Source organism: Tachysurus vachellii, chromosome 17 (genome assembly GCF_030014155.1).
Source record: "Tachysurus vachellii isolate PV-2020 chromosome 17, HZAU_Pvac_v1, whole genome shotgun sequence".
Classification (NCBI taxonomy): domain Eukaryota; kingdom Metazoa; phylum Chordata; class Actinopteri; order Siluriformes; family Bagridae; genus Tachysurus; species Tachysurus vachellii.
The window spans coordinates 9,617,725-9,644,999 of NC_083476.1; the positions used below are offsets into that span (position 1 = coordinate 9,617,725).

At 36.6% G+C, this 27,275-nt stretch overlaps 1 protein-coding gene across 8 annotated transcripts in view; it reads right to left on the reverse strand.

The window, feature by feature from the left end:
• Positions 1–20,057, reverse strand: part of rapgef6 (Rap guanine nucleotide exchange factor (GEF) 6) — a 47,045-nt gene extending 26,988 nt beyond the window's left edge. For 3 of the 8 annotated variants that reach the window (XM_060890225.1, XM_060890226.1, XM_060890222.1), the window contains exons 1-6: positions 19,484–20,057; positions 17,218–17,287; positions 14,628–14,750; positions 4,590–4,724; positions 4,188–4,368; positions 2,574–2,710 (exon numbers count right to left, since the gene is read on the reverse strand). In XM_060890225.1, the coding sequence (XP_060746208.1) occupies positions 2,574–2,710; positions 4,188–4,368; positions 4,590–4,724; positions 14,628–14,750; positions 17,218–17,287; positions 19,484–19,500 (663 nt within the window). In that variant the 5' untranslated portion in view covers positions 19,501–20,057. Of the gene's footprint in view, positions 1–2,573; positions 2,711–4,187; positions 4,369–4,589; positions 4,750–14,627; positions 14,751–17,217; positions 17,288–19,483 lie in introns of all 8 variants that reach the window. The other 5 variants (XM_060890223.1, XM_060890224.1, XM_060890227.1 and 2 more) reach the window with 5 other exon arrangements.
• Positions 20,058–27,275: the final 7,218 nt, after the last annotated feature.

Here is a 27,275-nt window from a genome sequence, read left to right on the forward strand (position 1 = left end):
CAACAAGTTGGGTGTGTCAACACCAGATGGAGTGATAATATGGACACCCTAAGCACAGTATAGGTGTTTTTCATTTTAGTAGCAGAACAAACAATATAAGAAATTGGGTTTGCACTTGTCACACAAGTAGCAAAATTATTGGTCATCTGTTTCTTTAATAAAAAATAAAAAACAATGTATGGTCAAAATTGTCTCCAGTCCTTCTTTACAAACACCCACACACACCTGGTTCTACCATGGTACAAGAACAGTGGAAGAGAAAGTTGTCCATGGAGTACCATATAGCAAAATCATCTGGGCTTCCACGTTGGTCAAGGGCAGGTGGCTCCCCAAAAAATCCCATTGTGTTCTGCAGACTGATGGTTTAGACAGAGGGCTGTGGGCATGCGGTTCTTAGTGGTGGAGGGGAAGTACCCAATGCTGTATATCGGTCAGAAACTCTGTGGTAAAGAAAAGTGGGTAGCTATCCTCAGATACTACCTATTAGGACATACATTTATCCTCTGTTCTGTGCAGCAACAATCCAATAGCAAAAGCTTGGTATACTGTAGGTACTATAGCCATATAATGTATTCTCCTTCAATTTTATGTTTTTATTGATCAGGGGATAAATACCAATTTCAAGGTCCTCAAAAACTTCTATAAACATACTTCATTTGTTTTTGTACAAAAAAAACAAAAACAAAAAATAAACAAAAACAAACCAAATGCACGTTCAGATCCAGGTGGAAGTACATATCTGAAGTACATTTTTCCTACCTCCAAAATCTCTAAGAGTGCAATTAGCAACCAGTTGTTCCTAATGCACAAATTAGTAGTAGAAGCAGAACTTGTCACTTTGTTGTTCTAAAGCACTCATAAGAAGAAAGAACGAATATCAGCCAGACCGCTTAAATGTTCAGAGATATAAAGAAAACCCGAGAGCCAGATCATGTGACCTACAGGCCTCTGTAAAGACAATAATGTTTATGTTCATGTTCAGAAAAAAGAGTGAACAAGTATGGATTCCATGGAAGGTTGAGTAGGAAAAAAATATCTGTTTAGGTGTTATTGCAAATTGCATCTGAATAAACCACAGAGGTTCTGGAACAATTTTGTTTAGCAGTGACATGATAATTCGATGGCTAAATAAAAGTCTTCAACCACATTGAGATGCTGTGGTAGGATGTAAGTAGAGCCTTGTATAACAAATTCTCTCAAACATCAATGAACTGAAGTAAGGTTCTAAAGAAAAATGAGTCAAAATTTCCCACAAATGATGCAAGAGCCGATAAACTACTACAAATATACTTCCAGTTTGTGTTGCTAAAGGTGGTCATTTGTTTATTTTGTAAAAAGTTACTTGGTGCTTTATAGAAGTAGTGAGGGTCATAGAATTATCATTTTAGGCCCCGATGAATAAAAACACAGAATTTAATAAGTTTAAAATTTCCTTAATATCTCAAGCTTGTTGTGGAAAACAGCTGTCCCATGTTGATTTTATGAACATGACAATGAATTCAATCTTCATTAGTGGCCTACCCAGTTGACTTTCTCTACTGTTCAAAATAGTAGTGTTAATAGTATTTTTATCAAATAACTAAATAGAAAGTAAATGAACAGAAGATAAATCCAAATCTAATCACCACTCTTTCCCTGCAAAACAGTATAAATTCTTCTAGGTACAACTGCACTAATTTTTTGAAGGATTTAGGCAGGTAGGCAGTGGATGTAAGATGCCTCATATACTTTTTTCTCTTCATGTAATCCAAGATACACTTTATGATGTTGAAGTCAGGATTCTGTCGTATCCAAACCATCACTTCCAGGATTCCTTGTTCTTCTATACAGTGAAGATAGCTCTTAATAAAATTGTATGTAGGTTTGTGGTTGTTGTCCTGCTGCAGAATAAATTTGGGACTGCTTTCCTGATGTTATTGCATGATGGATACTTAATTTTTTCAGCACTGAGGACACCAATAATTCTTGCAAGGAATGTTCACTCTAGCCCTTTGGCAAATAAGCTGCTTCTTGCTACAGCAAAATATTAAAAAGCAGTTTTTTGCTACTGCTGCTATTTTTCTTCACCCCTGTTCCTATGTTTTCGTGAATAAGCCTTGTTTCCATGTCAGAGGAATATCTTTTTCTCAGAAATTCTTTCATGAAGTCCACTTCTGGCCATACCTGCTTGATATAACTGGTTAGTCATACATGATTTCTTTAAATGCTTAATTATTATAGTTGTCTAAAAAGAAACAAGCCAGTACCTTTTCCTGTGTTTTATGTTTGCATTACACATGACATAATAAAACTACTAAAAAATTAGAAAACTACAATCATGATATAGGATATTTCTTCTTGTCATGTGTAACTAGTGCTAACCGAGCAAGAATGCTGTGAAGTCTCCAGGGAAAGACAACTTTATGACAGCTAGAATATTTACATATACTTTGTCATGTCCCTTTGAGAAACTAATGATTTCATCACTCATGAACACATTACACAAGGGGGAAGCCAGGTGAATATCAGCATTGATTATGTGGTGTTAACAGGGTCGCATAAACAAATATAACTAGCAATAAAATAGTGTTTACCTCCTGTTTGTCATGCAGGATGATGGTGCCAGCCTGTTCTACAACCTTAAAGACCATGACTATACAAAATTCTCTCCTCACTGACATGGTCATGTTGTCAAATGCAGGCAGCTGATGCATGAAATCCAGGAGCAGCTCTGGATAAGAAATTAAAAATAAAATTTGGCTACAGTTACCAAAAACTGAAGGTGTGTGTGAGAGACAGAGAAGGAAAGGGAGAGAGAAAGAGAGAGCAAGGGACACTTCTCTAAGCAGGTCCAAAATCTACATCACTACTATATCATATTATACACAGCTTAAAACCAGGAGCAAAAGTATTGTGGTAAATGTAACTATTAAGTTCACATACCCATTAAGCACATTACCATATTTGAGCTCAGATATCACAAAGAAAAAATATGTATTATCCTTCCTGATATTTTAACCAATTGATGTGTTTTTTACTGTATACCTCCTCAAATTCTAAGCCAATCAGTTTAGGTTAAGCCAATTTCACACTCTTTTTGACCATTTTGAAAGCTGTCTAAAAACATTGACGAGGAAACAACTACAAAAAATGTTTTTGCCTTTATTTTGAATATGTATCACTGATTAAGAGATTAATGTTTAGGATTTTGAATAGTATAACTTGGAACTTGGACTTAGTGCAGTTGTTAAAAAAAATGGGTAAAAATGTACCCATTAAGCACATCTAGGCTTTTTAAATTGAATGAATTCTCTTAATTAAAATACTTTATTCATTTGAAAAGAAAGTTACATATGAGAGATTAATATTTTAGTTTAACATAACATTTCTTCTACATAATCTACATATGTCTTGGGCTCTAAAGAATGTCATAATGTAGATTTGGTGAGCTTAATAGTTTACCCTCTTAGTTTAATTTTTTATTTATGGCTACAGAAAATTAGGTTCCTTCTGACCAGGGCAGGAATGCACAAAGCTTCAGAATAACAACCCTTAAATCATAGTCTGATACATTCTTAGCTAAACACAGTATGTGCTCAAAATACCAAATGTAGATCAAAGTGCTTAGCAGGAACACAGAAGGTGGAAGGTGTTTTACATTGAGATGCTAGTATTTTAATTACCATACATGTTACCTGCATTATGACATCACCTAAGCCAAAATTAGTTAGAATAATGTGCATTACACATTAAAGAACACCTTCAGCACACTTCCTGTATCCCTGGCTATGGGAGGAAGCAATTGTTCGATCTGTTTCAATTCAGAAATGTCACAATTGGTTTGGAAATTGCCCAGCACAGCAATTCTAAAGCCAAACATACCGTATTTCACGTGGTTATTTTGTTTGTTTTGCATGTTAAGACTTGTATATAAAATATACAAGCCTTAATATCTGATCCATACATCTCAACAAGCACAAAAATTAGATCAGTGCAGTAACATTTTGCTACTTTTACCAGTTTGTGTCATCCCTGAATACTCCTAAATACTTGCCTATTTAACAGCACTTTTGATGCTAAAGAACTCAGTACACTGCTCCCATTATTAAGCCTAAATATAAAAGTATACAACATTTTGAGTGGCTAAAGATAAACCAATCCAGAACTTTCTGATCTATAATGATTACTTTTACAGGAAAAATGCTAACCAATGTCTTCATCATTGCGCTCAACTGGCTCCTTCTCCAAACACTCTCTAACCACATCTCGGGCAAGCAAAGGGTCAGAAGCATGCTCAAGGCCTTCATCTTCCTCATACTCATCATCTGAATCAACAGGTGCCTCAGGGAGCCCAGACAGATCCATGTCACCAACTTCACTCTCTGTGGCCTGAAAGAGTTGAACATGGATTTATAATTTCATCTGACAGGATTTTTTAAAATTAAGCTAAAGAATTTGAAATGTTCTTTTGTCCATACTGCACAAATGTTACACTGTAAATTTCACTTCCTTCAGAAAGAATAAAAACAGAAAAGGAATAAAGCCTTGCAAAGTATTGTAGAACAACATTATGATCTTGTAAAAAATTTATTAATAAAGCAAGTTATTACATGATATATATCTGATAAGCTGCTGCTTGCAGAATCACTGCCAATGCTGCATACTGATTGGCTGGGTAGTACTGGCATCACTGTCAGATGTGGGTGGTCCGTCAAGTGCATCCTGCGAAAATCTCCTGGTAGCTGCTGACACAAGACACGAAACAACATACTAATAATAATCAGAGTGGCATTTTCAGCTTAATATATACTACAAACATTGGCTACATTTTCTGCTTGGAAAATAATAGGTTTTAAAATATGGGAAATTGCATTTTTTGTTTGTGCTGATTCCTCTACTCAAACTTTATAAAGCTGCCATTTGAACAAATAAGCCCCACCCACTGCAATGTTTAACAATTTTCATAGTATACAAAACTTATTTTGTGAAACAGTACAAGGATTTGCCACTATCTCCACATATTGGCACTAAACAGAAGTGTTCAGTGTGTGAATTGCCAATAATGAATATATCATTACTGAATATATCATTACTTAGGAAATGCAACTTAAAGCATGTAGAAAGCATAGACAGTCTTAGGGTGAGATTAAAGGTATCTTTGAAAACCTCCACTAGATAGTTGGCACATGCTTTGTGGACATAGTCAGCATCAGGACCTGGCATCTTGCATTAGTTGACCTTCCTGAGAGATATGATAACATCAGCCACAATGATGGTTTTACTGTGCAGCTGTTGCAGTCAACAAATGGTGTTACTTGCCATAAACCAAGCAAAGTAAAAGTTTAGCTAATCAGGTAGCAATAATGCATCCCTGTGGAGCTCCGGCACACTGAACACACTCTTGCTTGGAATAATATCAAGCTGGTGGCACACATATCACCAGCCTGCTATGTTATTTATATTTACAGTACAGCATTTGGCAAACACCTTTATCCAGCAAGACTTAATAAAACTGAGCAGTTGAGGATTAAGGAACTTCCAAATGGTAGTTAATTGTCCTAGCTGACATACCACTGCTATGTTCTTATAAATTTGTGTTGTTTTTCTAAACCATGATGCTGCCAACAAAAGCTATGTGCACCATGGGTATTTACTTTTTATATTTTTTTTTTGCACCAAACATACCTTTTGGAATTTGTCTAAACACATTTCAAAAGTCTATTCTGGAATGAAGTTACTCTGACTTCTGTGTAATTCTCTGATCTCTGTACTCAAGTATCCACACAAGACAGCTGTTCCCCATTCTTTCCACAAAGATAATTGATCAGTGCTAAAGCTCTCAAAAGTACATCCATTTTAAAAGAGCTGATTGTATGATTTCATATTGTTTGGAAAGAAATGTAATGGATTTCTTTTCTTGCTGTATTTTTGCATGAAGCTAGTTAATTTGTTCTTTTTTATATATTTTTGTGATTAACAGAGTGCCTTGATGTTTAATATGCTAAATTTCTGGTCCCCCTTTTTTCCACATAAGTAATTCTGCATGCTTGCACTCAAAACATTTTCATTCTTTAAGATTCTCTGTAGTTTTATATCTATTAAAAAATTTTTTATTTTTTATTTTTTTAATTGCCATTTTACAGTTATCATTGAACCAAAAAATTAGATCAGCAATGTGGCTTTAATGATGTCTTATGGACAGTTTCATTTCCTTTCAATGAGAGTATCAGTTAATCTATTTACTGGATGTTGATTACCTTGAAGTTTTCAAGACATATTGTTTGAAAATTGTAACAGTTGGCTTTTCTGAGTTTTTGTTGGAGATCTAATCTTGTAGACATGAGAATCAGGAAGAAGTGATCTGGTGGAAAAGTAACACTGCATTTCAAAAAAAGAACATCATACTAACAGTAAAATATGGTAGTTGTAGTATGATGGTCTGGGGCTGTTTTACTGCTTCAGGACCTGAAAGACGTGGAACCATGAATTCTGCTGTGTACCAAAAAATCCTGAAGGACAATGCGGCCATCTGTTCGCGACCACAAGCTGAAGCCAACTTGGGCAGCAAGAACTGCAATCAAGCATTTGTGATAACTTGCAATGAGTCTGATACAGCGCTGTGGAGGAATTGTGGTCCACTCATCTTTGCAAAATTGTTGTAATTCAGCCACATTGGAGGGTTATGAACCGCCTTTTTAAGGTCATGCCACAGCATCTCAATAGGATTCAGGTCAGGACTTTGACTAGGCCCCTCCAAAGTCTTCATTTTGTTTATCTTCAGCCATTCAGGGGTGGACTTGCTGGTGTGTTTTGGATAATTGTCCTGCTGCAGAACCCAAGTTGGCTTCAGCTTGTGGTCGCGAACAGATGTCCGCACATTGTCCTTCAGGATTTTTTGGTACACAGCAGAATTCATGGTTCATGGTACAACCACCATATTTTACTGTTAGTATGATGTTCTTTTTTGAAATGCAGTGTTACTTTTCCACCAGATGTAATAGGACACACACCTTCCAATAAATTTCAGCTTATAAAAGTTCAACTTTTGTCTCGTCAGTCCACAGAGTATTTTCCTAAAAGTCTTGGGATCATCAAGATATTATCTGGCAAAACTGAGAGGAGCCTTTATGTTCTTTTTGCTCAACAGCTGTTTTTGTCTTGGAACTCTGCCATGCAGGCCTTTTTGCCGTCTCAAACACTGACCTTAACTGAGGAAAGTGAGGCCTGCAGTTCTTTCAATGTTGTTGTGGGGTCTTTTGTGACATCTTGGACGAGTCGTCGCTGCACTGTAATTTTGGTCAGCCAGCCACTTCTGGGAAGGTTCACCACTGTTCCATGTTTTTGTCATTTGTGGATAATGGCTGGAGTCCCAAAGCTTTAGAAATGGCTTTATAGCCTTTTCCAGAGTGATAAATCTCAATTACTTTCTCTCTCTCATATGTTCCTGAATTTCTTTGGATCTCTGCATAATGTGTAGCTTTTGAGGATCTTTTGGTCTACTTCACTTTGTCAGTCAGGTCTTATTTAAGTGATTTACTGATTGCAAACAGGTGTGGCAGTAATCAGGCCTGGGTGTGGCTAGAGAAATTGAACTCAGGTGTGATAAACCACAGTTAAGTTATGTTTTAACACTTTTTCCACACAGGGCCATGTAGGTTTGAATTTTGTTTTCCCTTAATAATAAAAACCTTCATTTAAAAACTGCATGTTGTGTTTACTTGTGTTATCTTTGACTAATATATAAATTTGTTTGATGATCTGAAACATTAAAGTGTGAAAACATGCAAAAAAATACAAAATCAGGAAGAGGGCAAACACTTTCCCACCACTGTATATCTATGAGGAAAAAAAGCTTACAAAAAGCTTTTTATTATTTTATATTGTTCCAATTTCTTTTTATATTGTGATAAAGGGTAATGGTAAACACGTTTGTAATTTTATGTTTGAGCAGATGTAGTCTAAACCATACAATATGACTAGAGCTAATCCTTTTGATTGGAATAATAATAACAACAACAACAGAAGATGTAATTTATAAAATATCGCTGTGATATTTGAAGAGCAATCACCTCAGGTGGACTTACCCATAAGAGCAGGTTGAAACAACATTCACTTTCTTTGCCAGATTCAAGTGACTGACATGCTAAGATGGCTTTTGGTTCAAGGTTTCCTTTCGAACATGATCTGCAACTTTCTTGTGCTTTATTATCATTCAAGGGTCCTTTAAGTCCAGGTCCAAAATACAGCCTTTCCCAAACTGGTGCCACAAAGTTAAACGCATGTACAGCCATGCAGTCTAAATCAGGCAATCATCAAATTAAAAATTCTCAAACTGGCCACAGTTAAAGTTATGTACACTTAAGTATAAGTAGAACAAATGTTTCATGTGATTTTCATGAGTCCTAAATTTCTTATGTAAATGCTCATATAACTCTCAGTATATCCACTGCCTTTCCAGTTCAATAAATGGGAACCAGTGTAAGACATTTTATAGGACATAGTCTGTTTCATATTAGACAAAAATTTAACAAGGAATAAAATAGATAATAATAGATAGGTATAATACGATTAAAATTCTTTGATTGGCTCTACAAACTATTTATACATTTACAACACGTTGTAAACACAAACATTTCATTAATCAAAAGTGATTTTGATTACACCATCAGGAAATACCTATAAGAGATGAGCCTCGTCAGACTGGTCGTGGAGGTGTTCTTCAGTGTTTTTCTCACTTGGTTAACTTTGATAAAGCGTTAATTGCAGGAGATTTTAACATTCATGTTGATGACACAAACGATGCGTTAGGACACATTTATGGACCTACTAAACTCATTTGGGGTTATACAAAACATCACTAGAGCAACTCATCGTCGTAATCATACAAAAGATTTAATAATATCACACAAAATAGACATCACTGACAGATATCATACCTCAAAGTGATGACATCACAGACCATTACCTCATAACGTACACACTACCTGTAGAACAGACTAACTGTTTCTCACCACGTTATCGACTCGGTAGAACAATTATTCCGACCACTAAAGACAGATTCACAAATAACCTGCCTGATCTGTCTGGACATCTTACTGTCTTATCTTACTTACTTACCCTTAGACACAAACGATCTAGATGTAATGACTAACAGCATAGGCGCTATATTCACTAGCACATTAGACACCGTTGCCCCAATCAGATTACAGAAGGTTAGAGATAAAACGCTTGCACTGTGGTATAATAGTCATACTCACACCCTCAAGAGAGAAACCCGTAACCTCAAGCGAAAGTGGAGGAAAACTAAATTAGAGGTTTTTAGAATCGCGTATAAGGAAAGTATGTCCAACTATAGACAGGCTCTAAAAGCTGCCAGGGCTGAGCACCTGAGCAAACTCATAGGAAATAACCAGAACAATCCGAGGTTTTTATTTAACACAGTGGCTAGATTAACAAAAAAACAGAAATCTGAACAAACTATTCCATCTCAGTTCAGTAGTGAGGATTTCATGAGATTCTTCACTGATAAAATCGAAAGTATCAGGAATAAAATAGGTGATGCTCAACATATGAAAGCAACTAGTGACCCAGCCTCACCTAAGGCTCTAGACACACAACTACAGTGCTTCACAAGCACAGGACAGGAAGTGTTAGATAAACTTATTACAACAGCTAAATCAACAACTTGTTCACTAGACCCCATTCCAACTAAATTACTAAAAGAAGTGTTACATAAGGCTGGTGAGCCTCTTCTTTATATTATTAACTCCTCGCTATCTTTAGGTTACGTCCCTAAATCCTTCAAGTTGGCAGTCATTGGGCCACTCATCAAAAAACCTAATTTGGATCCAAATGACCTATCAAATTACAGACCTATTTCACATCTTCCGTTTATGTCTAAAATACTTGAAAAGGTTGTGTCTGTTCACAACTGAGCTCCTTCCTACAGGAGGACAATATCCTCAAAGAGTTTCAATCAGGTTTCAGGCCCCATCATAGCACAGTAACTGCACTTGTGAAAGTCACAAATGACTTGGGACAAGGCTTCGGCTTCGGACAAGGACTGTATGTCACTATTAGTCCTACTTGACCTTAGTGCTGCATTCGACACTATAAATCACAACATTCTCCTAGATGGCTTACAAAATTACACAGGTATTCATGGACAGGCTTTAAGTTTGTTTAGATACTACCTGTCTGGTCGATACCATTTTGTAGAATTAAATGGTGTATCCTCCAGTTTATTACCAGTTAATCATGGGGTCCCTCAAGGATCAGTTCTAGGACCTCTGCTTTTCTCAATATACATGCTTCCATTAGGGAACATTATTATAAGACATGGGATTAGTTTTCACTGCTATGCTGATGACACACAGTTATATATCTCATCAAAACCAGATGAAATAGCTAAAGTGTCCAAATTAACTCAATGCCTTAGAGAGATAAAAGACTGGATGAGCTGCAATTTTCTGTTGTTAAACTCTGATAAGACAGAAATACTACTTATAGGTCCAAAAACCAGTACACAGAAACTCTCACAATTTAACTTCCATTTAGAAGGATGTACTGTTACTAGTAGCTCGACAGTGAAAGATCTGGGTGTTATATTAGACAGCAACCTGTCTTTTGAAAAACACGTCGCCCATACCATAAAAACAGCCTTCTTTCACCTTAGAAATATTGCCCAGCTAGTTCATGCTTTCATGACCTCTAGACTGGACTATTGTAATGCATTACTAGGTGGTTTTCCTGCATCTTTAATAAATAGGCTACAGTTAGTCCAAAATGCAGCCCCCAGAGTTCTCACTAGGGCAAGAAAGTATGACCATATAACCCAAATTTTATCATCTTTACACTGGCTACCTGTTAAGTTTAGAATTGATTACAAACTGCTGCTACTTACATACAAGGCTCTTAAAGGTTTAGCTCCCACGTATCTAACTAGTCTCCTAACACGTTACATTCCTTCACGCTCTCTGAGATCACAAAACTCAGGACTTCTGGTAGTTCCCAGAATATCTAAGTCCACTTGTCACGAGCAACGAGCCGTCGTCCGAGCGTCACCATAGAGACGCGTCCCCGGAGTATTAGCGCGCTTCCGGACTGCACTTCCCATCATCCATCCGTCACTCTGATTACCACCGCCACCTGGTCCTCATCTCCGCTCTCTATTTAACCACCCTTGAACTTCATACCAGTGCAAGGTCTCGACTTGTCTTTGTACTGTCATTCAGTTGTACAGGAGCGTTTTCCTGTATTCTGATTTCCCGTTGCGACTCTGTTTCCTGATTCTGACTTTTCTGATTGTCTGCTGCCTGCCCCGACCTTTTGCCTGTTCTCGATTCTGATTTTTGCCTGTCCTCTGATACTAGTGTTTTTGCCCGTCCTGATCACTGCCTGTCTGACTTTGTTTGTGTGTATTTAATAAATTGCTGCAAATGGATCCCCAGCCGTATGCCTCCTCCTTACACCACTAAAGGTAGAGTCCGACTCTGTGAGAATCCTGAGACATCTACAGACTCCAGTTGGACTTTGTGATACTAAGAGGAGATCTGAACTCCATGTGATCCTTACACCAGTACAGCATTTGTTTGACTGTATATTTGTAATCACACCCTCTAGTGTCACCCATATGAGGATGGGCTCCCCTTTGAGTCTGGTTCCTCTCAAGGTTTCAATTTAAGGGAGTTTTTCCTTGCCACTGCTGCCTGAGTCACCTCAGACTTGCTCATTGGGGATAAATACATATACTTACAGTACATACATACATACACACACACACACTGTGAACTATATATATGTTGAACTTTTATTATATTAATTCTTTATATTTCTCCTTATGTTTACCTTCTGTTCTATGTTTATGTTCTGTAAAGCTGCTTTGAGACAATGTCTATAATGTCTAAAAGCACTATACAAATAAAGTTGAATTGAATTTCTTGTTCCCGTTTAGAGGAAACATGTTGAATGTACAATAATATACACATTTACTTATATGCACAATAATATGCTTGTCAAAACAAGCCTTCATTTCATGCAGGCATACCTTGCTTTTAAATGCAGTAGATCAAACAAAAAAATGGGATAATGTTTGAGCTGATTTTTGTTTACCTTGTTTATAATTTTCATTCTAATTCTAGGCTATATTTCTTTTAGTGAGCAAAACGCTGTAGAAAGGAAAGCATATAACTCAACTACAGTAACAAAAGATCTACTAAGGTATATATTGAAGGAATTAAATAGTGAGGAAAGTGATAAAGGTTATTTAGGTCCTTCAGAAATATAAGCAAAAGAGTGCAAACAAGGGTACGATCTTGATCCCTGTGACCGGAGTCCATGTCTTTATGTTCATTTTTTTTAAAAGGTTTGATAAACAAATGATGAAAATAAGAGCCACTGAACACAATTACGCATGCATGCACACACTTGCATGTTCATTTATGGCATTTGGCAGGCGTCCTTATCCAGAGCAATGTACAAAAGTGCCTTGCAGTCTCTATCTATGAATACATAAATGCCGGTTCGCTAGGTGCACACACACAACATTCAATAGAACATGACAGGGCTGTCTACTGAAGGATTACATCACTTACTTTGGAGGACCACGGTTGCAGGCAGTTGGCATAGCAACGCACAAGAAAGGCCATTTCCCAAGATGCAAGAGAAAAACTTTCCACTTTCATTAATTTGAGAGAAATGAGCAACAACCCTAAACCATCTTTCTATCACACCATTTGCAATAAACAAAGAGTAAAAAAAGAAAACAAATATTGAAACTTAAAATACTTCAGATGTTTTTTTTTTATTTCCACGTGAAAATAGAGAGTCAAATCCAACATGTTTCTAAATCATTGCAGTAACTGCAGATCAAGTCATTAAAGATCAGCTGTGCTGCTCCATACTGTAGTGAAGAAAAAGAAAGAATCCAGAAATATGCTACTGGTCCAGAAAAAAAAACTGCTTGTTGAAATTTCAGACATTCAATCATTAAAATCCAGCGTTAGCCTCTTCTTCTCTTTGCAAAGGTACAGACAGCACACATACTACCCTCTTTGAAAAGCAGCAAATCTGATGTGTGTGTATCCACACTGATATAGCTGATGTACCCATCCCTGGCTGCAACGCCCCAGTAGATCCCCCAGGAAATATTCCTATCGATTTTATCCACCAGCAATAACACATATCTAACTAGGAGAGTGAGAGAGAGGGAGGGGAGCTTAGCAGAAAAAGAATGACATCATCTGAGTAGGGTGTACAGTGTTTGGAGCACCAGGGTGGGGGGACTGCATTAGAGCTATTGGCTGTCTTCTTCATGTCAGTAGGGGGAGCATATTCATTGATTATAAACAAAAGAGAAAGCAGACAGGGGAAAACAGCTAAAAGCTTGGCAGATTAATGTATATGTCTTGCACTGTTTCTACACATTTTTTGGGTTGTAGCAGAAGCAGCAGTATGAAATCACCTATTAGCCAGTTAATATAAATTACACTGTATAATGTTAATGTAAATACTATTATTTTCATTGTAGAAATGTGACTCCTTTACTGTTTGTGAAGTGATGTGAAGTGAAACCTATTTCTGTGACTCAGTTACTTTACCTCTATTGCAAAAAAAAAGAGACATCATTCATTTCCATGCCAGCCAATCACAACTCAGCACATGGAGCTTTCTAAAGATCACAACCACAGAGAGTATGTGCATCAGCCTCTTTGGTGGTTGGTGAGCACTGGCTGCTGGAACAACCCTCTTTTCCATGCAAAGAAAAGTTGGCCTTCACTGATTACTTAATACTATAAAAGAATTTCCATTTTCCTAATGCAAAATAAACAGTCTGTTTTATCTTTTATTTATCGTGATTTGGAAGACTGTAAGATATACTTGACAAAAACGGAAATGTATGAACATTTAGATTAATAATCACCAGAAATTCCATTTCAAATTAGTTTATTTTTTCAGATTTGATGAGTAATGCCTCAGTTCTCTACAATCAAACAAATAAAATTTGTGAGCTCTTTCCAGAAGCAGCCATGCCGGTGCTTGAATGATGTGCCTGTGTTTTGGATAATAAGCAGATCTTTTCTTACTTGACACTTTGACCTTTCCTTAAGCTTGGTAGAAGTTAACTTTGGTCCGAGAACTCGTGTGCGAATGGCTTGCAAAGAAAAATGAATAAAACGCATTGTGCTTATCTCTTTTTGCACTTACTATATGAACACATTTTCAATAATGAACAAGTAAAAACCTCTCATTAAGTTATGAACTGTGAAAAAATGTTGCAACTAGATGAGATCCCATTAATACTCATCAGTATATAAACATGTGCAGAATCTAGTGCCTTGATGTTTATTTTGCCTTGTTAAAGGTCCATTTTGCTAGCCTGGTTTATGCAGCAATACCAGTATAACTTTAAAGACAATATGATTTTTGAGATATCACAATATTACAAAATAGATTTACTTTGCATAGATATTCTATTCCATTGATCAATGACAAAGGGGATTTGGCTTCTTGGTTTCCAAATGATATCACATCATATTCACTCCCTCTCTTTATCAAAGTTTGTACAAGTGTGTGCATACAATTTTGTGGTGGAGCAAAGCAAAAAAATTGCTCTACTTATTTGTGAACAATAAGTGCTGGAGACTTACCATGAGTGAGATACATGGTTCCTGAGAATCTGTGATTGGATCTTGTACCACTTGTAGGTTATGATAGTTTTGCTGCGCATGCTGTGTCAAATCACTGTTCTTGTCATTGCTCATGTTCTCCACCTGCAAGGCAGCAGTGTCAGCAAGCACTTCTGATTCCTGGCCAAACAACCAAATCTTCTACATATGATATATGATTCTGACTGTAATACATTGGAGCAGCAGTTCTTAAACTTTTTGGCCACAATCAGTATCTCTGGCTGAAATTACTTGGGTAAAAGAGGGAGCGGGAACTGTTGGAGAGAGAGTTGCAGATACATGCCTCACAATGTAACTCATTCATTAATCTTTGAGTAATGTTGCATGTAAATATTTGTGTAAGATGAAACTAACAAAACATTTCACAAAAAAGTAAAGAAAGAAGTCAAAAAAAGTAAAAAAAAAAGTAAAAAAAAAAAAAAAAGTAAAGAAAGAAGTCTATTTTTATTCATATGTTCGTATGTTGAAAAATTGCAGTCACCCATAAATTAGCAGGTGATGCATGCCACAGTTGATTTGTGCTTAGTGACACTCACAAAATGGCATAAAAATAAAAAGGTCCACAGAGAAACAAGTGCAAAATTGGCAACAAATGGCCAAATAGGTAGAATCTGAAGCAAAAGATTAAAATCTGTATGTATCTGACATGTATGAATGTATCTGACAGAAATATTCAGAAATATTATGTAGCACGTATCCAACTGAATCACAGCATGTGAGAACACTACAATACACACAAACACACATACACAGTGGTGTCAAAACCTAGGTCCTGGAAGACTCCAATTCTACAACAGGAGCCTATTAAAACCTAATCACATGCAACCTGTGAAACAAGCAACAGCTCATGCAAGATCAGGCCAAAAAACACATCTGCCATAATTCCATATGCTCACTAAGATCTGCTTGAAGCTGTTTGTGCATATGCCAACTACATCGGTATAACCAGAGGAGGAACAAGCTCTGCAACTCCTCCTTTGTCATCGGCGAAGTCCAGGTTGCTGCCCAGACTGACAAGAACAGTGGAGTGGGTATAGTGCCACCAGCCTGTGTGGATCCCTAGATGAAGCCATTCAGCTGGCAGAGGATCACTTATTTGCAGTCTCTTGTACAGATGTCCCAAGTTTTTCTCACAGGTGGGAACTCTGCTCTGGATTCCTGATGTGCCTCACACCTTGCCTAATTGAGCATGGACATGCCACATACCGGGTGATTATTTAAGGGACTACACATCAGTCCACCTAAGCCAGATTTGATGCGAGGTTTTGAAAAGTGCATGTTGGGTGATATTCATAAATATCAGTTTGTGCTCAGAATTTGGACAAGTGCCTCCCTGTTTTTGGAGTATGATATGTCCCATAGGATTCCACAGGGTTTTCAACATTCAAATTACTGTACTGGTGCATACCTTTGCATGAGTCATGATTAACAAGAATGACACTTCTTACTGTACAGAAGGAGTATTAAGCTGTAAGAATTTACATCTGAAATGCACATAAGATGCACACAGACCCAAGACCAAAAAGGGTGTAAGAAAAAAGGTATAATGGTGGGGCTAGCTGCCTATTATTGGAGGTTTACATCTAATGTTTCTGACGTCAAAAGCTCTCAGGGAGGGAGAGTCCCTAAGGTAACTTGGGTGTTTCTCTCCTGTTTCTGTGTCTCACTCATTGCCTCCTGAGCCTTCCCCATACAACTCCATACTGAGGCTTGTTTTTTTGTAGAACTCAGTGTAGAGCTGTATGGAGGTGGGAAAGCAGTTGGGAAAAATATATGCATTCTTTCTACTTCCCCAGTCATTAAGTAATTAACAGCCAGGTGTTACTAATGAAAGACATAAACTTAGCACTGGTTTTCTAAAGTGGATACTACGGTTAAAGGAGAGGGGAAAAATACATCAACCAATACTAAACTTGCAAAGCCCTTTTTGCTTGCTGTACTCTGAGTATTTCTGAGAAGTTAATCAGCAAGGACCATCAATGCACTCCTCTTTCATTTTCACAATTGTATTTCTAGTCATTATTTGGATTTTTAAAGGTGCAACAACTCCATTCCTACTGGAGGAATATTTTAGAAGTGAGTGATTGTTAAAAAAAAAAGGAAAAAAGCAGCAAACACCTGAGCAGAGCGGATTTCTAAACAAAGAAACTGTTACCAAATTATGTGTTAAAACCTTAACTCTTGTCAGTGCAACACATCTCCTCCTTCCTTAAACAACATTAGATTGTTGTAGATTAATTTGTTTATTATATTGTATTATTTCTGACATTCAGTAGATTCCATATGATTTCAAATTATAGATAATAAACAGATGTAAATTAGCAAAATGGAAACAAAAATGACCACTTTCAGTTAAAATAATAACCATTTATCATTTTATTTATCTATTTATTTGTTCTTAGAAGATTTAATGATTTAATTAAATTATATGAAATGGGCAGTAGATGAAAACTTTTTGGGTTTTATTGGATTTGACTGGCACCAAATTGCAGCAATAACATAATACACATTATTTAGAAATGAGTCATTACAGACAGAAGAATTCACTCACCACAATCATTTCTGATGGTTTCAAATGTATGCATTCACATTCTCTTCTCTCACCCAGATAATTGCCAGAACTGTAAAAAGAAAAATAAGAGAGCAGCTCAAGTCACATTTATATATATATATAAATATATATATATATATATATATATATATATATATATATATATATATATATATATATATATATATATATATATATATACACTTTATATATACATAATATTATATATATTGTTACAATATGCAGAGAAGGACTATATGCAGAAATTAAAACCTCAATAAAACAACAGAATTAGAACTGAATGAGAAAAAAATAGCACAGGAAAGCAGTGTGCTTTCACATACTGAAACACATCATGAACAAATAAAAGTAGGAAGAAAGAAAGAAAAAGGAAAGACTCACCATGTGATTGACTTTTGGCAACAAGTGTACTTAATGTCATAAAATAAAGCTTAACAAAAGGTTCTTAATTGTTTTGCTAAGCATTATGTCCTTTATAGAAATGTTTTTTCTCATTCATGGATTTTTTTATCTTTTTTTTTAGCTGGCAAAAACAATGTCACCCAACCGGCTGTAGGGAATTCAGAAACACTGACAATACTAGTATGTGACACCGGCTACACAAAAGAAAACAAGGCAAGACATTTTTGACAGCTTTAGGCACATCTCAAAAGGGTCCGAGTCCTAAAAAAAACTAACCACCACTAATCCTAAAAACATTTTTATCTGTTACAAGCATGCACAAAGCATTCAGTAGTTACTTATCAGTTCCTAGTTATTAGTTACTTATTAGTTTTATAGATTTACTGCTTATGGCAAAGCCCCCTCCCAACACTTAAAACAAACCTATGTCGAAAAAACCTCACATCAGTTACACCCCAGTAGTTGTTTAGCCTTTTTTTTTACATAATCCTGAAGCAACAATCTGGAGTAGCACTTACCACTGACTTATTCTGAGTATTCACAAATATAAATAATAATAATTATAACAAGAACTGGTTTTAACAATCATGGTTGGTGATAAAAAGCTCACAAAAACACATTTTTATTTTTTAAAACTGAATATACTTATTAGGGGTTGAGAGATAAAGTGTTGAAATCCTATTATAAATGTTAGAATGTTTCTTCGGCGATCAAGTGGCCGATCTGAAAGCTATCTCATGGGAAGAAAATTCACCTCAGAGTCACCACCTCTTCTTCTGCTCCTGTACTCTGCACGACTAAGTTACATTGCTTCACTCCAAAAGTGGACCTGGTCTAAAAACAGCCATGACACTCCATTCTTGACCAATGACCTTGTATGTTTTGGGTCATGAGTAGATCCTTCCTTTCTCCATGCAGTGGTCTTTCCTACACTTTAGCAAGAGGTTCCAGAACTTTTGTAGCTCATCTTTGAATTTTTATTTTTTTTTTTGCTAATTCCAGTCTGGCCTTCCAAGTCTTATTGCTGATAAATTGTTTACAATTATGTAGTATGGAATCTATATAAAGTGTCTTCAATATATAGCAAAAACATAGGAATTGGCCTTGTCATTCCAATACTTTCAGAGGGGACTACATGTGCTACTTTTGTAAGGTTTATTAATGTGAAAGTCTTTGGATGAAAGCTCTGTTTCTTTCATTTTAAAGGGGTCCTTGGTATTTCTGTTACTGTGTTTGCCCTGAGGTTAAATGCCAGGGTTCTTGAATGACACGGTTCTTTTTATTTGTAGTGCCACTATAAGTCAGCATGTTCATTTATTTATTACACTGATAAACTGTAGTAATTTATGCACAGTATCGCACAGAAGTGAGTACACCCCTCACATTTTTGTAAATATTTTATTATATTTTTTCATGTGACAACACTGAAGAAATGAAACTGTGCTACAGTACAGTACAGTACTGTATTATGTACAGTAGTGAGTGTAGCGCTTGTATAACAGTGTAAATTGCTGTCCCCTCCAAATAACTCAACACAGCCATTGATGTCTAAACTGCTAAGTGTAAATGTCCAGTCCAGACACCGGGGAGAGAAAATGGCTTATTGGGCCCAATTTGGACATTTTCACTTAGGGGTGAACTCACTTTTGTGGCCAGCGGTCACATCACGATTTTACTAAACAACTGCTACCAATCAAAATGTGGTGGCAGTCTATCGATTATATTCATCTTATATTAAACAATCAGAGACTTAAATACGAACACATTTATATGTCATATTTCAACATTGGAAGTTAGTTTCGTTTGATGGCAGCGGGTTTGTTGTTGAGAGATGATCACGTACCTTAGATCTGCCGTCATGAGGTCGGGCGATTAAACGCTTGATGTAGTAAAAAATCCATTGAAAATTGTTCTTTCAGCAGGCATATAGAGCTCCGATATTTAAAGCAAAACAAAAAATTCTCGTCCCTTGAAGCTTTAAAAAAAGGGAATTTCCAAAAAAAATTTCACTACACTATTGATTACTGATTTTCTGTCAATACCGACGCATTTTCACCGTGATCAAAAACTTGGTAATAGTTAAAGGTTACAAAGAAGCGAGTGTTAAACCTGGCACAAATGCCTGTACCGTTTAAAATAAAATAGGTGTTTGCCCTTGTTTGCCGAGTTTCCAAAGCAGTAGTTCTGCGAAACAATGTTCTCTATCGAGACCAGCTGCGCGGGTCAAATATTGATGCCAGAATCTCGCAGTTTAACTTCTCGTGTAAAACTTTCAATACAGACAATTAACTCTGAATATTAAAAAAAAACTAACTAACAAACAAACAGAAAAAAACCGTATTTATACGTCTGGCAATGTAATGCTTCTGCTGGTTGGAATCAAAACAAACAACTCAAAGAGAATCACTTCCTGGCTACTAAGGAGTGTGTGCCAGGGAGGTTTATTTGAATAGCTGACGTCACAGATGCAGTTGGACTACTTTACTTGAGGCAAAGCCCGGTTATCAAATACTATTGCTTGTGTTTTCCTTGCGTGTGCGCAACGTTCAGTAAGATTTTAACAGTCAACAATTTTTCTATTTTGTTAATCCTTTAGTAACGTTGTGTATACATGTTCGCGTACGCCAAACCGAACTAAACGTTTCCACCGTTTGAATAACGAATATTGCACCTGTAATATAAATGTAAGCCCATTCAGACATGTCATTTGTATGTAGTGAAATGAAACACTGGGAAATTTTTAGTCTCTAATTTTATAATAAAAAAGAAATAGATAGCTACAGTTGTCACAAGCATTAATGTTGGCCTGAACCTCCTTTGCACCTCTCGTTTTACCCACTCCATGGGTTTACTGGGCCTTGAGGTTCATCTTGAGTTCAACTATTCCTGTCCTCTGTCACCTTGGGCCTGTTCAGTGTCACTGGCATAAGTGGTTATTGAGGATGATAATGACATATCTTATATATAACTATAAATAAGTTCCATATCTTTAATAGTATCACAATATCAGACAATACACAGCACAAATCAAAACAGTGTTCTGTATTAACACCGTATTAATAACACAATACTATGCATACTCTAAAAACAGGTAGCAGTCAACAAACAGAATATCACAGACAGCATAAAATCACAGAAACCTGAGAAAAATGATCTTTCGTACATCACTCTGGTTAGGGGCATCTGTCAAATGCCATAAATGTTAATGTAAACCAAAACACGATTTACAGTCAATACCAGGAAAATGAAACAAGGATCAAAGTTGTGGTATTGATAGATATGTAAATGAAACAAATATGTGACATCAAATACAAGTCATCTGAAAGTCTACATAGACATATTAAATCAGAGATAAAACTGAAAACATGAGAGACTATTCATTTCACATTACAGCAAGAACAACTGACAATACAAGGGCAGACATGACATGAATCAAATTTTTGCTTTCTATCAGGACTTGACAGCACTGGTGCAAGGGAAGAATCATCATAAAACTATAAACTTATAAGCAATGCTAAAGTTTCTTCATTTGGGTCAAATGGCAACTATTTAGCAAATGTCTATATATTCTACATTTTCTGCCACAGTTCCCCTATTGTCAAAGGTAAAGACAGATGCAAGTGCAGAATTTCTTTAATATAACTAGGATCAAGGTTGCAAAACACAGACTAGGGCAATAAAATAGAACGGCAAACACAGTGACATCAACAAAAACAAAACAAAGGCAATTTTGAAAAGCAGTCATTTTAATAAGGTGACTAACCACACGAAACAGGACAGCACAAAAAAACAGAAGACAATGAAACCTACAACTAAAGAAGACATTAATTCAAATGTGTAGGTTTGCCCTCTAGTGGTCTGGCAGTAAAGTGACTCAAATATCTGAGACAAAGCACCTCTCTAAGGTGTGAGCAAAGAGCACAGTGAGGCTCATGAGGGGAATGAGGAAAACAGACAAGAAAGGCAAAAGCAACATTCTCAGCTGAGCAAAATTCCAATGAACTAGTATCAAGGTTGCAAAACACATAGACTAGGGTAAGACTATAGAACAGCAAACACACTGTGACATCAACAGAAGCAAGACAAAAAGACAGTTCTAATACAGTTCAGCAAACAGAGAACATGACAGCACAATAGTCTGGCAGTAAAGTGTTCCAAATATCTGTAACACCTATAATAGAGAGTGTGTGTGTTTGTGTGTATACAGTTTATATATAGTTGTGGCAGTTTTGATTTAGATTTATAAAACACACTCAGACACAGAGGTGATAATAAAAGCAAAGAAGTAAAGAAATTATTTTATTTTGCTGCAGCAAAAGTCATCTTCATACAGTGCAAAGTCTACACAGTGAAGAGGCAAGTTCTAGTGTTACGGCTCTCTCTTTTGTACTCATGGTGTGTGTGTGTTGTTGTGTGTGTATGTGTATATGCGTGTGTTCATGCACCCTCCCTGGTTACAGAATATGTGCTTCCATAAAATTCCCATCTTTCTGACATGTACAATGTTAACGGCTGGAACAAGGGCCTCTTGTTCTCAGACTCTTTCTCCCTAGTCTGACACAGAATACAGTAAAGGCACATAACAATTACATGATACTTAAAATATTCCACTACTATATATATATATATATATATATATATATATATATATATATATATATATATATATATATATATATATATATATATATATAAATAACAGTCCTTCCTCTCCCTCATGAATAATTACACACAAATTACACATACTTTTTTCCCTGCTAATATGTCATGAAGATAATTTATTGATTCACTCCTCTCCAAGTTGTACCAGCTGCAAACCATTTGGTGTTGGTCCATTCCCACTAGATACAGAGTTTGTTATTATTATTATTATTATTATTATTTTATTAGTAGTAGTAGTAGTAGTAGTAGTAGTATTCTAGGCACCTACTGTTATTGTCAGAATTCTTCAGTATTATACCTTCTTCTCTAGGAGTCTATGGCAGGAGATAGAACCCCCTTAGTGGATTTTTATAAAATTTGGTCCAAAGTAATCAAGCATGCCTCCATCTCTGTAGCCCCACCAACAGGCCAGACGTCAGGGTTCATTTTGTGATCTTTGTGAAATCCTTGGGTCATTGTGATTTAAATGCACCTATTGGCATTAAAGGCTGTAATATTTGATTTTCTGCCATTTTAAATTTTTCAACAAAACTACATTACAATGCAAACTATCCCTAAACTGTTGCTCCAATCACCACCATATTTATTCTCTGACCAAAAGTTATTCAAACAATTTTTCTGGGGAAAATTATATTGGTGCTGTAATGAAATTCCATGGCAAATAAATGAAAACAGGAAGTAAGCCATATGTCAGCAATGCTTAGTTAGAGTCATAGCAAATATGGTTTAGTTATTTACTATGTGGAATATTGTGTACACAGCAAGTTGCATGAAATTTGGCAACATGGGATGCTACACTATTTTTGAAAAATTAAGTACCTATAAAAAATTTTAATACCTATAATTTTGGAACTAAAGCCAATGATTCAACCAAATTTCCTATGCATCGTGAAAGAAAAAGGAAAGTAAGAAACATATTTAACAGCCATTTTGGTATAATTTAAATTCTTTACATGGTTGTCTAGGACAGATAAAAAAAAGCTGTGGATTTGAGTCAATACATCAATCCCTGTAGCTAAGCCAACAGACAAATTTTAGAGGACATTTTTTACTTATAACCTTTGAACCATTTGTCCTACAGTTGTGAAATCTGTTGTGCAACATCAAATCAACGAATCAAGAGTGGAAAGGTTGTTGGCCCAGATGACATACTGGTGGTGTGTAAGTGTCTAGGAGAAACAGCAGTGGAGTTTCTATCCAGATTGTTCAACAGAATTTTAGAGAGTAAGATGCCTGAGGAATGAAGGAGAAGTGTTTTAGTGCTGAAGAAGGGTGATATGCAGAATTGTAGCAACTACAGAGGCATAAATTTGATCCACACATTGAAGCTATGGGAAAGAGTAATGGAAGCTAGGCTGAGAAAGGAAGTTGATATTTGTGAGCAGAAGTATGGCTTCATGACCAGAAGGAGCACTACTGGTGCAATTTTTGCTCTGAGACTGTTAATGAAGATGTACCGAGATGGTCAGAAGGAGCTGCACTTTGTCTTTGTGGATTTAGAGAAAGCATATTACAGGGTGCAGAAAGAGAATGAGGATGTCGGGAGCGGCAGGGAAGTACAGTACATCAGAGTAGTTCAGGATATGAATGAGAGGAGTATGACAGCAGTAAGATGTGCTGTAGTTCAGACAGCAAAGTTCAAGTTGGAGTTGGGGCTCCATCTACTGTTGAGTTTGTTGTTTTATTGACATAAAGAACACTGTTTACACTTTTTTATTTGATTCAAAGGCCTGTAAGAAATAAAAAAATGTGTAGTGTAAAAATAAGACGATGTTGTTGAAGATCTTAATGAAGAACAAGAAGTTTATTCCAGCTTAGCAGTCACAAAATACATGGCGTACTTTGGGTTCATCTGAGTCTGGAAGTACCCCGAGCAAATCCTGCTCAAGCATTATATACAGTTTTCCCTTTTGGTAATTTAAATGAAGTTCTGCTTTGAATGTGTATTGAGTGTAAGAACTGAATGTCTCCCAAATGGCTGGGCTACACCTTGTTGTCTAGCTGATTGTCTTTAAATGTTAATCATGGTCACGTACACCTTGTCTTGGTATTGTTACCATTGTTATCAACCAAGTGGTCACTTAAATGGTAATCGCAGTCACGTAGACCCTTTGTTTGTGGTGATGCTTAATGTCCTGCTGCCGTTCCCATATTTATAATTGAATCAAGTTTATACGTTTAGAGTCCTAAATGTATTACCTTATGATACTTAAACCTTTTTAGGTATGAGCTCTTTTAGATGTGTACCTTGGAGTGGAATTTGGGTGCAATTTCTCTAATTGCTTACAGTCCCCCCTTTGATGCTTTTGGCCCTGAAGCATCACATTACTTCCTTAATACAGATCACACCTCCCATTTTTGGGCAGGTGCCCAGTGTCGGTGAAGCCCTGCCTTAGGTTGTTCCCCTTTAGCCCTCAGAGAATCTTACCCGTCATCGAAACTTCACCTCACGCACACTGGTTTTAGTTCCATTCCATAAGGCAAACTTGTCACAGGTTTTCTTCTTAAAATTTGGTTCTATGTAAAATATTACTTGGGTTTGGAGCAGAGACATTCAGAACCATCACAGCCAACGAGAACGTCCAACATTGATCATTGAATTATCTGCAATCTGCAGTTTCAGTATGGTACACATACAACATAACATAATGCATTGACAAAGAATGAGAAAGATGCATACACAAACAGCAGTTTTGAAAGTTACATCCCAAATCAGATCATAATATGCAATAACCAAATTACCATCATGCATTTGTTTAGTCAAAACATTATCTTTTCCTACAAGAGCCTTGTTGAGCGTTGACAATATGGTCATCCTTTCTTTGCATTATGACATAATGACATTAACATATTATATAATAACATTATTATATATTTTGATAACTCAAAGACTAGTTGTCCTCTGGATCAATTACATTGCCTGTAGGGTGAAATTTGCATATGGAAAGTAATTTTCCTATGAACCAAATTGAAATGAAACAAACTGAATACAAAGTAAAGAATCATTAATCAGACAAAGTGTTAACATTTGGTTATCATTAACAAAGATAGAAAAGTGATCAAGAGTTGTGGTGACATGTTTTCCTATTTGAAACTATTACTCTTGTAAAATTATTGTGGACATGTGTTAGATTAATTTCACAAGCCTCATAATTAGTTTGGGGTGCCCCACATAATGGTTGTTTTTCCAAGGCATCACACTCGCAAATAAAACCAATGTAGTTTTGTCACAGCGTTCAAACCAATGCTCGCTATTCTCCTGATGGTAACTGTGTGATAAACCTAAAAGTCCTTAAAGTCCTTTATTTAATACATTCTTTTGTAATATTCCCAAATTGTCCATGCTTAGAATCCTTTAAGATGTTCCCTGAGGTGGTGATGAACTGGTTGCAACAGCACTATGATACCCCAGGAACGCTGTCGTCAAGAAGACCTTATACATTTTTGTTACACTATCTGTTACACTGTTCATCTGGGTCTGGAGACCATGCTATAAGGTTCACCAAGACTGGAACATGGATCCATTGTAGATAAGGACTTCAGGACAGCGTTGGGCACTCTTGTATCTTTAATGCTGTCATGAGAGCTGCCATCCTAGTCCATCCCCACATCTTTATTTCTTTTTGACCTGAAAAACACTTGAAAACATAATGAATTTATACCCCCCCCTTTTTTTTAAACACAGCACACAAAAAACATTACAAACACATACAACATAAACTTGCCTATTTACATGGCCCTTATGACTGCCATCAGCTTTTTATGATATTAATGGATCTATGTGGAATGATCTCTTACCAGGTTGTCGGTTTTTAGTTTTGTGACGTGAATCTCTGCCTAGTCTCTCCCAGTGAGCAGACCATGGGCCCTTATTTTGGTAATTCTTTACCACAACATCATCGCTGCTTTCCAATTTGTGATGGTGCACATTCTGACCATAATGTATTTTGTTTTTCTGACTTTGCCAAACTTGCTGAGTGGCTTCGTGAAAAACAGGCAACGAGTTACACAGATTTTTGAGCTCCTTTCTCAGTCTGTTTACCGTAGCCTGTAACTGGTTTAATTCTGTTTTGGGGCCTGTTCTCTTAAGGGAAAATTTGCATTCCCTTGAAATATGTCCCTCTTTGCCACATGAATAACACACCCGGAGGTTATCAGGGTTACAAGAGGGTAGTCTTTCCTTTCTATCTTCAGTAGTGTAGGTCTCTTTTTTCCAGGAAACCTGGCTGGCACTATTCTTACTGAGGTTTTTAAGGCCTACTGTTGAAACAGGATGGGATCACAGCAGAACGGGTGAGTGAATCACATTTGTTAATCAAAGCAGATTTAAAACTGACATAATTCGGTGTGATGTCAGGATTGCCACTCAAAGTTTCTCCAATAATGGCTCTGAAAATGCCATAGGGTGCTCCCCTTTCCTCATGTGCACATCACATATTTTATCCCAGTCAACAGGCATTACACCTAGGACTTCAAGCAATGCCTGTTTCCTCTCTAACTTATTGGCAGTTCTAGTTTTGACTTTCTGATTTAACGCTCCAGACAAAGTGTCAGCAAACACACAGTTAACAACACACATGCATCATCATCTGTGAATTTGTAAATGTCAGTATATAGCTCGAAAACCTTTAGAAAGTCTAATGGATCTTGTTTGACAGGATCAAATTTGCCAATACTTTTAATCACGGCTTCTAGCTCATTGGGTTTAAACCCTCTGACCATAGTAGAGGTCACTGGTTCCTTCGCTCCTTCATTAGCACACATAGTTGTAGTCAAGTGAACTGGAGCCATGGGGAACTTAACTGTACAGTCAGAGTATTGTCTCCTGACTGACTGAGAATCTCTTTCTGAGTTCTCATCACTGTCTATCATTTCTGGAACCCGATTACTCCACATGCCACATACAGATGTCTTGAAACAGATGTTTCAGTTGTGCCATTTTTTATCAGGAATTGACAGGCAGACTTTGCTTC